The sequence below is a fragment of the Notamacropus eugenii genome, chromosome 5 (assembly GCF_028372415.1).
Source record: "Notamacropus eugenii isolate mMacEug1 chromosome 5, mMacEug1.pri_v2, whole genome shotgun sequence".
Taxonomy (NCBI): domain Eukaryota; kingdom Metazoa; phylum Chordata; class Mammalia; order Diprotodontia; family Macropodidae; genus Notamacropus; species Notamacropus eugenii.
In genome coordinates, this window is record NC_092876.1 from 315503126 (window position 1) to 315520326 (window position 17201).

Sequence of the window (17201 nt, forward strand, 5' to 3'; positions counted from 1 at the left end):
ATGTGAAAATATGTTTAATATGAATCCATATGTAGAGCCTATATGAGAATGCATGCCATCTTGGGGAGAGAGGAGAAATGGGAGGAGGGGAGAAAATCTAAAATTCAAAATCATGTGGAAGTGAATGTTGAAAACTAAAAATAAATAAATTATTATAAAAATATTTTTGAGTTTTAAATTTTCTCCTCTTCCCTCCCTTCCCACCTCTCAAAGAGGATGTGTGCAATCTGATATAGGCAATCCATATATATTCATATTAAACATACTTTCAAATTAGTTATGTTATAAATAAGAATTAGAACCAATGGGGGAAACCACAAGAAAGGAGAAACAAAACAAGAAAAGAAAAAATATTATTCTTCAGTCTGCGTTCAGACTCCATAGCCCTTTTTCTGGATGTTGGTAGCATTTTCCATCATGAGTCTTTTGGAGTTGTCTTACATACTTGTATTGTTGAGAGGAGTTAGTCATCACACAATGTTGCTGTTAGTGTGTACAATGTTCTCTTGGTTCTGCACATTTGACTCACAGTGATCTCATGGAAGCCTTTCTAGGCTTGTCTGAAATCAACATGCTCATCATTTTTTATGGAATGGTAGTATTCCATTACATTCATATACCACAACTTGTTCAGCCATTCCCCAATTGATTTACATTCCCCTCAATTTCCTATTTATATTCCCCCTAAAAAAAATATTTTTGTATCTATGGGTCCTTTTGCCATTTTTATGATATCTCAGATTTAGGTTTTCTTCTAGGAATTCTCTTTTGACCTAAGACCAAATTACATTTTTCTTTGAAGCTTCACATGTAGTTATTTTGATACTATTATCCTTTTCTAAGTTTATGAACAGCTTCTCCTAATCGCCATTGCAATTTTCTATACTGAAGTTCTTTTCTTCTGTTTGCTTTTTGTTTGGTGTTTTTTTTTTTTTTTTATCTTTTTTTTTTTCCTTTTTTGTTACTTGGTGTTTTTATGTGAGAATTGGGCTCTGGTTCTGCGTTTTCTTAAGTTATTGTTCTGGGCTTCTGGTCTTACTGCTGGCATTCACTGGACTTTAGAGCTTAGCTGGTCACTTTCTCTGGAGGGTGGATTTCTCTTCTGATTGTATTGGGGGTGGGGCCTCCCTGTTGGCCTTCTCTGGGTGTGGGTTTTAGCTGCTGGCCTGCTCCAGGGGTAGGGCCTTGTTACTGGTTTGTCATGGTAACAGTCTTTCTGGTGGCTGGCCCTGGAGGAGGGATCTTGTTTCAGGTTTGTTCCAGAGGTGGGGCCCTGCTGCTGGGCTGCTATAGAAACAGTGTCTCCCTGCTGGTAAGCCCTATGGTCTGGGTCTTGCTGTTGGCCACCCAGGGGCAGGGCTTCACTACTGGTCAGTAATGTGGTAGAGGCCTCCCTGGTGGCCTGTGCTGGAGGTGGAGTCCCTGGAATGGGGCTTTCTGTGCTGTTCAGACTGTCACTTGCCTAGGGGCCTCCTGGTTTGCCAGAGGGCAGAGTCTTGTTAGTGGATTATCCTAGGTTTGGAACCTTGCTATTAGACCCTCTGCTGTGAGCCTAGCTGTGGTTGCTGCTTCTGCTGCTGTTGCTGCAGCTGCTGCTCTTCCAGCATCAGTAAAACAGACCTTTTCTACTGGGCTAGTAAGCTCCTTCCCTGCTCCTACGTCAATTCTGAGGCAATTTTCTAGTTGTTTGGAGGGGAATTAGGAAGGCTTCAGAGGGTTCCTTCCTCACTCCACCATCTTGGCACCAGAAGTCCTATCATAGCTTTGTAATACTGTATTTTCTAAGCTCTAGGAGTCTAGGTTAAATGTTTTATCTAAACTCTGTTTGTGTTGGTGTATGCATGCATTCTGTTGGTAGTTGGAGGATTTTTTTTACCTGATCATAGGATTTTGAGACCGAAAGGAACTTAGGCTCTTTAAAGAACAAATCCATGTTTTGCAAATAAGGAACTAAGGTCCAGAGAGTCTGATTTGCCCATAGTCACACAGCTATTAAGAATCTAAGACAGAATCTGAAACTAAATCTTCCTTATTACAAGTCTTACCTTCTATCCACTGTGTCATTCTGAGACAGACCTTCCAACTGTATCACAGAGGTTTGATTAAGAGAGCCCTTGAACAATTTTATGAGTTCCCCCAATCAACTTATTAAAATTATAACACATTAAGTACTTAAAAAGTACTTATTAACTGATGTTGATTACAAGCGGCAGCTATCTGTTGCAAGTTTCCTAGAGCTATCCATTCAGGTGTCCCCCAAATCAAAGGCTCACAAGGACTGACCTTGGTCCTAGGGTCATAACCCAAAAATGGTGCTTTTTCTCTCTTAGACTTCAATCTAACCCCAAGAAAACTCTAGGTAAATCATGGAGCCAGAGCTTAGGTATGTATTCTAGATAGATCTCTGTAAATGTGTGATGGTATGTCCACTCCCACAAAGGTACTCAGTGTATAATAAGGGTATCAATTTTGCAGGGTTCGATCTTCAATAAAATGGCTGGATATATCCTAGAAGTACAATGAAGGCATAGCATCAAGGAAGATAAGGCTTCCCAGGGTAGCTCCAGGGACAGAGTCCATCCTCAGATAGGAAGGGATCTGAAATGAAGGCTGGAGTGGAGTCAAGCAGATGACAAGGCTTGAGAGGTCCAGGAAGTCTGCAAGCTCATATAGTTGATTGAAGCATCCATCACATTGACAGGGACTCTCCTGATTAAATTCTACTACTCACGGTTTTCCTTCACATCTAGCTGTAATTAGGTAAATGAGAAGTATCCAATGGGAAGGGGAAGGGACTGGGAATTTTTATTCGATCACTGATTTGTATTTTTCAATGTGATTCTATTGCCATACCTTCTAATTTAATGATTGATATAACATTTGAAAATTTGCAAAGAATTTCCTTTATACAGATTTGCTTATTCCAGTCGCACAATGACCCATTGAGGCAACAAATGCAGTGTCCTCAATTTTATAGGTGAGGAAGCAATAGCAGAAAAGTGAAGAGACCTTCCTATATTCTTACAGCCTAGGATAACAGGCAAAATTTGAACTTTGTTCTTCTTGACTCCAAGTCCACTATTTTATCTATTATACCAAACTATCTGTGAGCACTTTTTGTTACTGTTTATAGTCCAAATACTTTCACTGCCTTATTTAGTAGAGTTAATACTGACTTATTCTTCTCTCCATTTATAAGTAGTGGTGCCAGAGCCCTTTATAGTTGGGGTTCATGTCCACCCTACTAAAGTGGGAAGGAAAATAAGCATTAGCTCCTTTATGTTCTCTGGTCCTTTCACTCAGGAAACAAGATACTGTTTATTGCCATAGAAAAATGTGGAAGAACAAAGAAGCTTAATGCTCACTGATGTTTTCTTCCTATTTGTCTGAGCTCCCTTCTATACATACATTCCCCAGATGAGCTCTGATTGCTTTTCTTCATCTAGATGTGAGGGTTATTTCTACCCTTACTCCATCAGCCTAGAATTGGGGAAAGCATTCAGTTGAAAGTCAGAAGGCTTCCAAGGTCTATTCCCAAGACAAGTCTGAGAGCTGTGTGGCCTAGGGAAAGTTCTGAACCTTTCTAGGTCTTCTGGTTCCTTATTTATAGAAAGAAGAAAAATAACACCCACTTTTCTTCCCTCTGACCTGATACCATGAGGATAAAATTTATTTTTATATGTGGCAACACTTTAACAATATACATGGTTTGTTGTTTCAAAATGATTTTCTAAATCAGATTTAAATCTGTTTAAAGTTCTTGTTTTTGTTTTTTTCCAAATGAGAGCTATTAGTAAGTAATTCATTCACTGAAGGGGAAGACAGAAGACTCAAATTTAGTCCAAATTCAGACACAAACTACCCAATTTGGGGCATGTTGCTTTCATTAGTATCCACTCTCTTCATCTGTAAAATAAGATAGATAATCTCTTATAGTCCTTTTTCATCTTTCTTAGAAATAGATAATGTTTCTAAAGTGTTTTAAGGTATGAAAAGAACTTTCCTTAGAACATCTCTGAGAGGTAGATAATACAGGTTTCATTATCCTGATTTTACAGGTAAGGAAACTGAAGCAAAGTGATTTATCAGTCATCATCTAAATATTGAACATCAGAGCCAGAATTTGAAACCAGATCAATAAACAAGCCTTTGTCAGATGCCGGTCATGCGCTTGGCACTCTGTTATATGTTGGGGACACAAATCCAAGGGTAAAAATATCTTCTGCCCTCAAGAATCTGAGAGTAGACAAAACATACATATTTAGGTATGTGTGAAATATACACAAGTTAATTTGGAGAGGAAGGAAATTAGTAGTTAGAGGGAATCTGGAATGGCTTTCTGTAGTGTTCTTAACCTAGAGTCTATGGACCTCTGAGGGATATATGGGTAGATTTCAAGGGATATGTGAAGTGTGTTGGGAAAAGATATCTTTCTTTTTCACTAAATCCTACCTGAAATTATTCAGTAATACACACACACACACACACACACACACACACACACACACACACACACACACACACACACACACATATATATTCAGAAAAGGGTCACGTAGTTCTCAACCAACAGTCAAAGGATTCCCATCCAAAAATCAAACAACTAATAAAAATCAGGTAAGAATTCTGGTGTAGAAAGTGTCACCTGAGCTGATCCTGGAAGCCTGATTCTTTTCCACCTTTTTTCTACTTTTCCAACAGTTCCATGCTCTGATTCTAATGCAATAGAATATATAATAACACGTAACTTTCACTTGGAAGCTCTTAAAATATCACATTTGGGTTATCTGGGTTTATTCACAAATGGCATTTACCTCTTCCTTTGTGTTTGTGGAGTTTTCCATGTCAATGTGTATAAGGGGAATTGTCTTCTTTGACAATTTGTGATTCTGAAAAAAAAAAGGTTTTCAACTCTGCCCTCACCTCCCATTTCTCTATTTTAATTTCACTTGGACTTTTCCAGACATCTAGTCCCCTTATATTCTATTTGCCTTGCCACACTATGAATGGACCTGGAAAAAGACAGCTGGAAGGGACCTTGGAAATAGCTTAGCCCAACCCCCTCATTCTGTGGATGAGGAAACTAAAGCTCCAAGAAGAAAAGTAATTTGATCAATGTTCCATAGAAGGTAAGCAGGAGAACCAAAATCCCAGCCCAAATCCTATAGTCCTAAATCTAGTGCTTTTTTTTACTGTCTAGACATTAGCTCTAAAATATTACTTACTACTAAAGCTTCAAGTAGCTCCTTCTTCCAAAGTTTTTATAATATGAGCAGAGAACAAAAATTTAGACCACATACATGTCACTGGAACTGTGGAATTTCAGACAATGACAAATAGATGATTGAAATATTTAAGGAGAGATAGCTGGATCTTATTACTACTGTCTAAAAATTCATGTCGCACAGGTGGCTGTTGGCTTTACCAAAGAAAAAGAATGTCTCTGATGGAGATAAAAACTTGAATGGCACTAAAAGTATCTTTACTACCAGAGCAACAGCCACTTAATTTCCTCCTTTGAATTTGATATCTTATCCTAAGCTATTTTTTTAGAGGTAGGGTCTTCTATTAGACAAGGACACAGATGATCTCCTAACAGAACAAGTAACTAGGAATCTATAGCCCAATCTGAGATGAAGTGGTGTATGATTTTGTGAAGACATTTTATCTAATACTGGCTTCTACTCCCTTCTAGTTTCAAAGTTCATAGCTTGAGGATGTGGTGACTATTCATGTTGCTTAACTAGAATTGTGGATTCTAGAAAAATGGTAGAATGGGTCCACATTGTAAGGATAAATATTTGCAGGTGACAAAATGATTTTCCTTAAACTCACATCTGACAGCTTTGCTCTTCCCTGCTGTAAATTTCAGTTCCCTCTATGATAAAGTATAAACACTTTTGTTTGGCTTTTAAAGCCTTTTACAACCTGCTCTTTCCTTCCTTCCTTCCTTCCTTCCTTCCTTCCTTCCTTCCTTCCTTCCTTCCTTCCTTCCTTCCTTCCTTCCTTCCTTCCTTCCTTCTTTCCTTCCTTCCTTCCTTCCTTCCTTCCTTCCTTCCTTCCTTCCTTCCTTCCTTCCTTCCTCCTTTTTTTGCTCCCTCCCTCCCTGCCTTTCTCTCTCTGTATGTATGTATGTATGTATGTATGTATGTATGTATGTATAGACATATATATATACATATCTGCATCCATATACAGATATATGTAGATGTGTATGTGTATATAGATATAATTATCTATCTATATTTATAAATCTCCTCTTACCACACTCTATGATACACCCTAAGTTATTTTTTTTTGTTGTTCCTTATACTTCACACCATCTCCTATCTTTGTTCCTTTGTGCTGGTTGTTACCAGGAGAGCACTGGAATTTACTCCTTCTCTAATGCCTCAAAGATGCTTTTACTTTGAGGTGGAACGGGGTGAAGGGAAAGAAAGACTCAAAAATGGGAGGGAGAGAGAGAAAAGAAAAGAAGGAATATTTTACTGCCTTCCTCATTTCTCTAACTTCTAATGTCTTCCCTCCACAAACTGTCCTGGAATTCAGTTATTTTATATTTATTCTGTATAAAAACACATAATTTGTGAATGTGTGTATACATATATATATGTTTGCATATATAATTTGCATAAATATACATATGCATATGTATATGCACGCACATAATATATACATATATATACACACATACATAATGTATATGCACAATGTGTGTTGTCTTCAGAAAATATTAGCTCCATAAGAGAAGAGACTATTTCATTTTTTGTTTGTAATATTCATTATCTAGTACATGGTAGATGCTTAATGAGTGCTTGCTGAGTGATATCCCATCTACTTACTCTTTCTTTATCTCTCTTCTGTTCGTTTTTTCTAATCTCCAAAGCTGCACCATCCTCCTTCTGGGTACTACTGTCATGTGTTACTAAAAGGGAATCTTATTATTATAGATTTAGATTAGGAAGAGATCTCAGAGACCATTGACTTCAACTTTCTCACTTTACAGATGAGGAAACTGAGGCACACAGAGATAAAGAAACTTTACTAGGATCCTCCAGCTAATAAGTTTCAGAGGCAGGCTTTAGGTCTTCTTAGCTCCAGATCCGGTACTGTTTCCAATAGGCCATGCTGCCTCTCGAGATGTAGTTGATGCTTTTTTCTAACTTGTTTGTGACACATCATCTTACTCAACTTCAATTATGCCTGAAACCGACCATGTCTCATCTAAAACTTCAATCTCCTCTTGTGCCTAGTGTAATGCTCTGAATTTAGAAACCAGGTTCTTAAACAAATAAACTTACAAAAAACAAAAACAAACAAAAATCTTTCATAAGGAAACAAAAGGAAAAAAACACTCATAAACATGTAGAAATAAGTATACAAACTGAAGTTAGAATTAAATGGATTTTTTCAGAAAATATTTATTGTTCAGTTTGTCCAGCCCTGATCCTGTCCCTAAGCCAAAACCTGTGTTTATTGGATTTTCCACATTTCTGTCTGAAGTGGAATTGGATCTATCCTGGTTCCAGATCCAGTGATCCTTTATCCCTCCCAGAACCTGCCTCTTTTGTTTTATTTAATCTGGATCCAAAAACCATCTCTTCTATCCCCAGGTTGCTTTGTAGTTCTATTTGGCAACTGCCCTGAACCTCTAAGATCCTACCTTGGTCTCTGGCTTTCTGTGTGAGGAAGGCAAGACCAGACTAGATTTGCCTTGCAATACTTTCTTCACCCCCTTCTTTAAGATCTCTAGTTCTATATCTTTGTAAATCCTATCTGATTTTTGTCCTTTGCAAATATTCCAAGATCCTTGGAAGGAGGAGTCGTATGAAGCTTTATTAGTAAGTTATGCTTTGGACCAAATGAGTATACTATAAAAACCACCGGATTTAGGATTGGAGGACTGGGTTAGAATATGCATGCTACTACTTAATTTCTAAGCTAACTTGGGCTTATCCAAGTTAATTAACCATTAACTCACAGAGAGTCATTGTTTTTGTTCACTGTGCCCACGAACCTACTTCCCAGATATCTAGTTAACTTATCTCATGTTATGTGACCCTTACTTTAATAACTGACACTTCTGAAATTTGCAGTATTTAATACTTGAAAATTTTTTAAAAAGAAATGTGAAATGGATATTTTCCACAAAACACTGGACCAAGTGTCTTTAGGTTAGGGATTCTAAAGAATAGTTATAGGAACTCAACCTGTGATTTCATGAGTATAGGGAAATCTCAGGTGAGGAAACTCCTGGAAATGGAAGTTGGCACTGAGTTTACAATTTACAGTGTTAGTGATTTGCCTAGAGTACTCAGAACTTAAGTGACTTGCTCAGTCATGTAACCTGGATATATTGGAGGCAGGATTTGACTCTAGATTTTCCTTGGTTTTAAGGCTGGCTCCCTTTTCTTCCATCCATACTGACGTGTTGAGAAGGATTAAATGACATTATTAAGAAAGTATTCCATGAATAATATTAGTCATTATATGTACTACAAACTCTATTTCCCTCTTCCCCTCCCTCCCCTCCCCTCCCCTCCCCTTCCCTTCCCTTCCCTTCTTTCTTGTCACCCCTAAAACCTTACACCCAGTGTACTCTGAAGTCCATCAACTAACTGAACGAGTCCCAACCTCCACTCAGGCTTACAGTGAATGTCAGTACTAACAGTTTCTCTTCAAAACAACAACCCTGAGGCTCCTGCTCCTCCAAGCATGATTTGTCTATTTTTTTTTCTATTAAAAGGGCCATCCCCCCTGAATACATTTAAATAGATCTATTCACTGAATGGTCATTACCTCACTTTCACTGAGTACCTGAAAAAGCCTTAGCCTAAAAGGCCAAAGTCTCCCAGTGTATCCTGGGTCATCTCCAGTAATCCAGATGAATATTTGGTTCCTGGATCCAGATGGCTCTGGAGGAGAAGTGAGGCTGGTGACCTGCACAGCCCTCCCTCACTCAAAATAAAATCAAGGGCAAATCATGTCTTCATTTCTCTGATGTCATAGTTCCCTTCAAAAACAAAGGATGAATACAATAACAACCACCCTTTGCCAGATTGTCCACTTTGGGGGTTATTACCTAGCAAATTTTCAGTAGCACAAATTTCAGAATTTGTGAGTTGCTACCTAGAGTAAAAAGATAACAAGTGGGAGCTGTTGAGGTTAGAAAGAAGAAGCAACACAACAGAAGAGCATAGGCTTTGGTGTCAGAGGACTTGAATCTGAGTCCTGGCTCTACTCATTATTACCTTTGTTTTCTTGACCAAGTCAGTTAATGACTCTGAGACTCAGTCTCCCTATTTGTAAAGTGAGGGCATTAATATTCATACAACCACATTCTTGGTTGTTCATCAGTGAATCAAATCAGATAACATATGCATAAAAGCACTTTGCAAGCAGAAAGCTCTTTGTAAACTCAAAATCTTTTTAACTTTGAATGACTTCATGTAGTTTTCATAAACTGTACTGGACTCTATAAAATGGCATTCTTTTGTTCATTCTGGGATCATACTAACATGCCTTTAGTGGGAAGGTCTAGATTGTTCATTAGTGAGCAAAGGCTGTATATGAGGAAAAAAATATCCTGGAAGGAAGAAAAGTTGTGAATAAAATATGAAGCAAAAGAATTATTCCACCGGTTGATGACTGTCCTTGAAGATGAGATTTGTGCCTTTTGAGTTCATTTGTAAGTGATGATTTGTTCCCCAGAGATCATTTAAGTCAGGTGATGTCTAGGCCTAAAATTCTCAGTGGACCAAATAGCAGACTATATCTGCTACCTGATGTTTTCCTTTGTACAAATGTACACAACTCATTTCGCCTTTAGAAACACACCATGAAAACTTATGTTCCCTGTTATTCATGAGTGGTATTGAAAATAAAATGGTATAAATTTATCATCTGGTGAATTGGGGTGAATTTTTCCACTTGTCATCTGTTTCTCTGAAGGTGGATAGCATCTTCCTTCATAAGTCTGTCTTTCCATATTTTTCTAAATCCACCAGCTCATCTTTTCCTACTCCACACAATATTCTGACCTAATGACATTCTATCTGAGTAATTGTCTATGAGAAGTTTTCCCCAGTTTTCTGCATTCACTTCAGGTGAATTTTTCATCCACCCCTAAACTTGTATGTCTGGTAAGTTGTCTCACTTTTCAAAAAAAGATACTTCCTGGAAGCTTTGTGGCATAGTAGTTAGAGAACTAGGCTTGGAATAAGGAGGTCTGGGTTCCAATGCAGCCTCCTTCATTTACTAGGCTTGGACCCACAACGTTAATCATGTCCTGTATTCCATTTATCCTCCATCTGCCTCAGTTTCATTTATTGCAAAAAGGGTATCAGAATAACACCTACTTTATAAGGTTGTTATGAGGATCAGCCGAGATAATATTTGTCAGGTATTTAGCACAGTGCTTTAGGCATATAGCAGGTGCTTAATCAAAGCTTATTCCCTTCCCTTCAGATAACACTGGCCACACCCATATCTCATGACGTAATCAATTCTGTGACTGTCATATTTTGATAAGCATTATGGAAGCATTATAGGAATATGATGGATTTTATAATATAGTCAGCTTTCATTTGTAAACCTAATTCTTTGTGTGACATATGTTTCCCTGCTCATAGTTAAGATTGCTTTATTTACTAAATGCTTTTTTGCTACTATTCATCAGATAATATAAAAACCATTCATCCAGAAAGCTCAACCCACGGCACAGTGTGCTCTTATTTTCCCTGACTCCAAAAGCAATATTCAGAGTACCTTAACTGAATCAGGAATGTCTGAGGAATTCTATCTATTCTGTGTGGGCCTTAATTGAGTTGCATGACTACAGCGAAGTTTTCTGTGCATTTCTATGGGTAAAATTGATAAGACCTAACTTTTAATGACATCAAAAACAGACTTGAAGTCCTAGTACAATCTTACTCATTAGGATTAATTGGAACATGGCTAAGAATAAGGGTGTGTAGCACCAGTGTGACATCCACAGCGCCTACTATGGCCATGAATATCCCAGTGCAATTCTGAATTGCTGAATACCACAGACACTTAACATGGAAGACAGAACCCAAACATTTATTCAGACACCAGAAAGCCAAATCCATCATAGTAACAACAATCTATACACAATAACAATGCAGAGAACAACACCATCCCCAAGCCTGGCCCTTCTAGGCTTCCCACACACCAGCTCCATTAACAAATCACAAGCAGATTCTTACAAACAAAATCAGAAACTCTTTCACTTGCTCTAGCCAGCCAGCCAACTGCATCCTTCCTAGCTCTGACTACTCTCAAGACTCACTTCCTCTCAGCTGTGCTCTCGCTCCACCTCTTGCTGTTCCACCCTTTCCCACCACAAACTTCATGTGACCCAGGCAGGTCCCATGGGCCTATTAATGAATATGAAAGATCTCCCCATTTAAATTACCATTACAGGATGATATGAGGTCTGTTGAAATTAGAGACACATTTTATCCTATGATTTTCAGCTTGAAGAGTCTCCTCATTCTTATAGTCATCTAAATCCTATCCAGCCTGTAAGACTCAAATAAAGATCCACTTCCTTCCCCAGTTATTCTGTCTTTGGTGCCCCTTTCCTCTGAACTTTTACAGGATTTTATAGTCATTTCATAACTGTGTTCATGCTAGTCCTTTCTCCCTTGTGAAGTTGTAACCTCCTTCAGGATGGTATAGATTATACCTCTTCTCTACCACCCCATGTAACCTAGCACACAGAGTGCCTGACACTGTTGATACAGACACTGGTTGAGTGAGTGATTTAAAAAAAAATAATCAATGCAATTATTTTATTACAATTTCTATGCAATTACAAAATGCAATGTTTTTATTTTTGTGAGTGGCATACTGCCAATTATACTCCTTTGTAGCACTTTGTTTTACATGCTCATATATGTTACAAGCATAGAGGAAATGCTGTGTAGTGGATAGGGCTCTGATCTTGGATTTAGGAAGACCTAGGTTCAAGTCTCACTTTTGATATATACTGGCTATATGTGACTCTGTGCAAGTCACTTGACTCTGAGTGTTGCTGTTGAGTATTTGTTCAGTCGTGCCCAACTCGTGCTGATACCAATTTTATTCATCTATTTATTTGTCAAAGATACTGAAGTAGTTTGTCATTTCTTTCTCCAGTTCATTTTACAGAGGGGGAAACTGAGGTAAACAAGGTTAAGTGAGTGGCCCAGACAGCTAATAACTGTCTGAGGCCAGATTTGAACATGGGAAAATGCAGACAGATGGCTCAGTGGCTAGAGCAATGAGCTTGGGATCATGAAGACTCATCTTCATGAGTTCAAATCTAGTCTCAGACACTAGCTGTGTGACCCTGGGCAAGTGACTTAAAACTGTTTGCCTCAATTCCTTATATATAAAATGAGCTGGAGAAGAAATGGCAGAGCATTCCAGGATCTTTACCAAGAAAACCACAGATGGGGATCAGAAAGAGTCAGACACAACAACGACAATCTTCCATACTCTAGGTATCCACTATATCACCTAGATGCTGTGAACTCTAAAAGGACAAAACTCTAAAAGATCTAAGTTTCTGGGGCAGTATTAATCTGCAATGCTATACAGTGTTTTCATACTGGGATTTCTGTACACCAGTGAGATCATAACAAAAAACAAAGAAATAAGTTTATCTGCCTGTATATGATGGTTTTAAATGTCAAAGGAGAGTATGTTAGAGAGGAAACAGTGGTCAGTTTGGAAACAGAAGACTTAGGCTCAAATATTGGCTCTGCAGCTTAGAATATGTGTGACTGAGCAAATTATTTAACCTTTCTGAGCTTCTCTTTCCTAATGGACCAAAAGGCTAGGTAACTGCTAAAGTCCCTTCTGCTTCTAAGTGTATGGTTCTTTTAAAGCACAGAAGAATGAGAATTTTTAAACACTGGATTTGGAAAACGTGGACTCAGGTCCCAATTCTGCAACTTTCCCACTAAGCAGTTTTGTGATATCGAGCAAAGTCTTTATTCTCTTCTGTGAACAATATGTCAATAAAACAAACACTTCAAAAGGCTGTTGTGAGGAAAGCACTTTGTAAACTATAAAACCTGACATAAATGTCACCTATTCTTACTGAAATCATATACCTCACTACAAAAGTGTTTACCGTTTTAAGAAACTTTCTCTATAACGAGTTAAAATAAATTTTGGCTACTGCTAAATAGTTATAAATTCTAAATTAATGCAGTTCAATAAATTCAACAGATGCATGTTAAGTGTATATTACGTACGTACAAAGCCCTGTACTAGAAGTTGGAAATACTTCGAAAAAAATAAAACAGTCTTATCTCTCCAGACCTTGTGTACTATAGGGGGGATCCTTGGGTTAATAATATTAAAATCTAGCTATAGTTTAGTTACACATTCAAAAAGGCAATACCGACATACCTCATGCCAATTTGACCAACATAGAGAAGTAGAAATATCTGTCTGTCTATCTATCTATCTATCTATCTATCTATCTATCTATCTATCTATCTATCTATCTATCATCTATCTGTATGTTTCCCTACAACTAGTCTGTTAGCTGCTTAAGAACCTGGCCATTTTTCATATGATTGTATCACTGTTCCCACTTCCTTGGGCCCAGGGCCTAGCCTGGGGCTGAGTTCTTAATAGATATATTAAATGCTTAATGAATTCAATTAAACTGAATATTGTTTCTCTACTACTTTTTCTAAATAAACTGGTAAGAGTCTGAATTACTCAGTCTTCATTCTGGAACAGTGCAAACTCCTTTAGAATTAGAGCTATTTCTTCTCTGTCTTTGGGTAGCCAGATGTTCAACAAATATATGTTGAATTGAATTAAATCTTTTGTGTTCAATAGATGTTTGTTTAATCCATATGTGACCATTAACTATTTAATGGAAGAAAAATAGAAAGGAACAGAAATCAAATTTATGTGGATTGGATAAAGAGAACTGTTTTCCTTTGGGGCATTTCTTGACAGGTACATAGGGGCAAGGTATTGTCAAGCTAATTGGGACTTTTCTTTCCTCATAGACTTTTTCAGGAAACACCAATGCTGACAGTATCGTGCACCACAAATTCTTACACTCAGTGAAAGCCCGATTCATCCGATTTGTCCCAATGGAATGGAATCCAAATGGGAAGATAGGCATGAGAGTGGAGGCCTATGGATGCTCATATAGTAAGTATTTATTGATAACATATTGTGATTTATGCTTATAAATGAGTGCTGACCCACTAGTCTGACTCCAAGGTAGTCATGGCTAATCTCTCAAATTCCCTTTATTTAATGAGGTAGCCCAATCATTTTAATCACTCAACACTGTAATTATTCTTTCCTTCTTAGATCCAATCAGCTGTCAAGTTCTGTTGATTTTATTTATATGTCTCTCACCTGCGTCCTCTTCTTTCTACTCACACAAATATTTACATAGTTCAGGCTTTTATCACCTCTGAACTAGCCTATTACAGTAGCTTTTTAAAAAATATTCTCCCTGCATCTAGCATATGCCTAACATCATAATGCCTAGTAATTGCAGAAACTTATTTAATATTTACTGAATTGAACTGATTCTGTATTTTCTATCTCATTTTCTCTCTCTCCATTCTCCCCTCTTGCTCCTTCCTTTCCTCTTCCTCCCTCTTTCCTCTTCTTCCTCTCTTTAGCCAAGATATTCTTGTATTACCTCAATACTAATTTCATGCTTGAAAAGTTGGAGAAAAAAACCTGTGAAACTCCAATTTTGACCAATAAAAAGGAAATAGAAACTATGGGAACCTTCAAATTTCTTACAGAAAAGAAAAGCCTAGTGTAGTTTAATATGCAATGTAGAGTTAAAATAAGAAAATTTCAAAAGGTTGAGAAAAGATATGCAGAATCTCATGGCCTAAAATTTTACAGAGGAAGTCAACCTAAGAAGATAGGAAGTCCTCAAATTAAATTCTGTAGATACAAACACAAATAATTTCAATGAGGCTGAAAGTGAGAGGTTCTAAAGAAACCTGTGGAAATACAACAAAGTCTTTGACAAACTTAGTTATTTAAACAAAAGATATATAGAAAGTGGAAGCAATGGCAGATAATAGAAAAGGAATAAAAGAGCATGACATCACTCTGTGAGAATTGTGTCAGGACTGATAATGTTCAAAATGGGCTGAGGTTGATAATCAGTGCTAAGGCCAAAAATAAAATATAATAAAATGACGTGTGTGTGTGTGTGTGTGTGTGTGTGTGTGTGTGTGTGTGATACTGTCAAGCCATAATGAAGGAAAGAGAAGATTGAAAACAGAACAGGCAATCACCAAGGATGAGAGGAAGATAGATGATAGTGACAAGGTAGAACTACTCAAATATCATTTTCTCTGTTTTCTTTGCTAATGAGAATGATCTTTGACTGGAAAGGACACTAAAAATGCCTAGGAGTTCAGATCTATGATGATTAAGGGAATAATTGGACAGCACCTCAATAATTCCAAGTCACATGACAATGACATGCTTTATAGTGGTATTGGAAGATGTAGCAGTGCAGTAGAAATTGCTGAATTTAAATGAGATCTTAGAAAAAAAGGTCACAGAAGAGAAAGTGCTGCCTTCTGTTGATTTTTGTTTTAAAGACAAGAGTAGAGTTTGTAAATTATGTGTTAATGAACTTGAGTATGATTCCTAACAAAAAGGTGGAACATTTATGAATATCTGGAAACTGAGTCAGTTATCACAGAGAATAAGCATGGTTTAAAGACCATTTCATGCCAAATTAGCCACATTCCCTTTTGTGATATGATTTGTGACATGTCTGATACATCAAGGGAATGTATACTTGACAAAGTCATTCTATACTTGGGGACAAAAGAAAGTGAAGTGGAGTTAGATAATAATTCAGGTAGGTAGATTCAAAACTAGTTGAATGATCAGGTAAAGCATTAGTATCAAATTAGAAAAATAAAGTCTTAAGTAGAATCCCTCAAGATTCCTCCTAGTCCTTTGCTGTTTAAAATCTTTATAAGTGATTTGGGTGAAAGCATATTTGGCAGGCTTATTGTGTTTGCAGAACTAAGCATTTCTCATCCAACTATTTTATTCTGTGATATTAATGTTTCTAAATTGTGTTGTCTCCAGTACAACCCCATGCGGAGTTGGTCTGGTCTTTCCATGATTCCCAGATTCATGTTACCAAGTTCGGTTCCCACTTTTTCACATAGCACATCATGTACTAAGTTATTACAGTAATTTTTTGGTTCCACTGTCACTGACGGTGAGAACAGATTGTTGGAATATCTGTTCCATTTTATTAGTCTAATTGTTCTCTTTCCAGTTTCATCATAAATTCTCTTACACTGACTGGATTAGTTACATCTTACAGCAAACTTTCTGCAGTATCATTTTTGCTTTTACTACTTTTTTCCCATTTTGTAGGTCTATACTGCTCATAATCTTTTCCTGTCATCTTCTATTGTTTTCTAATCCAAACAAGTTTTATACTTGGCTGCCATATTACTCCACTTGTCAAGAACCTCAGCTATTTACTGGAAAATACAGTGTCTTGACCCTTTAGGGCTATGGCCTTTGCTTTACATAGGTTGAATTTCTGTAAGAGAATGACGTATTTTCTATGTCTTTTCCATATTGATTTTTCATAATTAACAATAGATGTACGTATCACTTATATAACACTTTGGGCCAGACACTGTGATAAGCACTATGCAGTTATGATCTCCTTTGATTTTCCCAACCCCATTTTACAGATGAGAAAACTGAGACAAAAGAGGTTAAATGACTTACCCAGAGTCACACAGATAAGTTTCTGAGGCTGAATCTGAACTGAGATATTTCTGACTTTAGGCACAGCACTATATCTACTCTGCCAGCTGGGTGCACCTAGTCGATTATTTGTACTGATTGGGTTGTAATTGAATGCAATTGATTTCTTTTTGCCTATAGATTTTTTCTCTTTTATTGTTAATTTATGCCTTTAATTATTCAGTGGTCTGAGTAGAAATTTATTCAGAAATCATTTATTTCGTGTCCTTTAAGCTTTTTTATATATGTATATTACATATGGTTCATTTTTGTGGTTGTAATTATGGTGAGCATTGAACAAAAAATCAACTATCTTTCTTCTTGAAGAAATTCTTTATGTAATATAGGTGTGCATAGTCAGAAAGTCTTTGGTCTCTATAAATTCTTAAATCGAA

At 37.2% G+C, this 17201-nt stretch overlaps 1 protein-coding gene across 1 annotated transcript in view; it reads left to right on the forward strand.

Annotated features, from left to right (window-relative positions):
• Positions 1–17201, forward strand: part of CNTNAP5 (contactin associated protein family member 5) — a 951365-nt gene that overhangs the window by 397170 nt on the left and 536994 nt on the right. The window contains exon 4 of the mRNA XM_072613412.1: positions 14043–14190. Within this exon, the coding sequence (XP_072469513.1) occupies positions 14043–14190 (148 nt within the window). The remainder of the gene's footprint in view (positions 1–14042; positions 14191–17201) is intronic.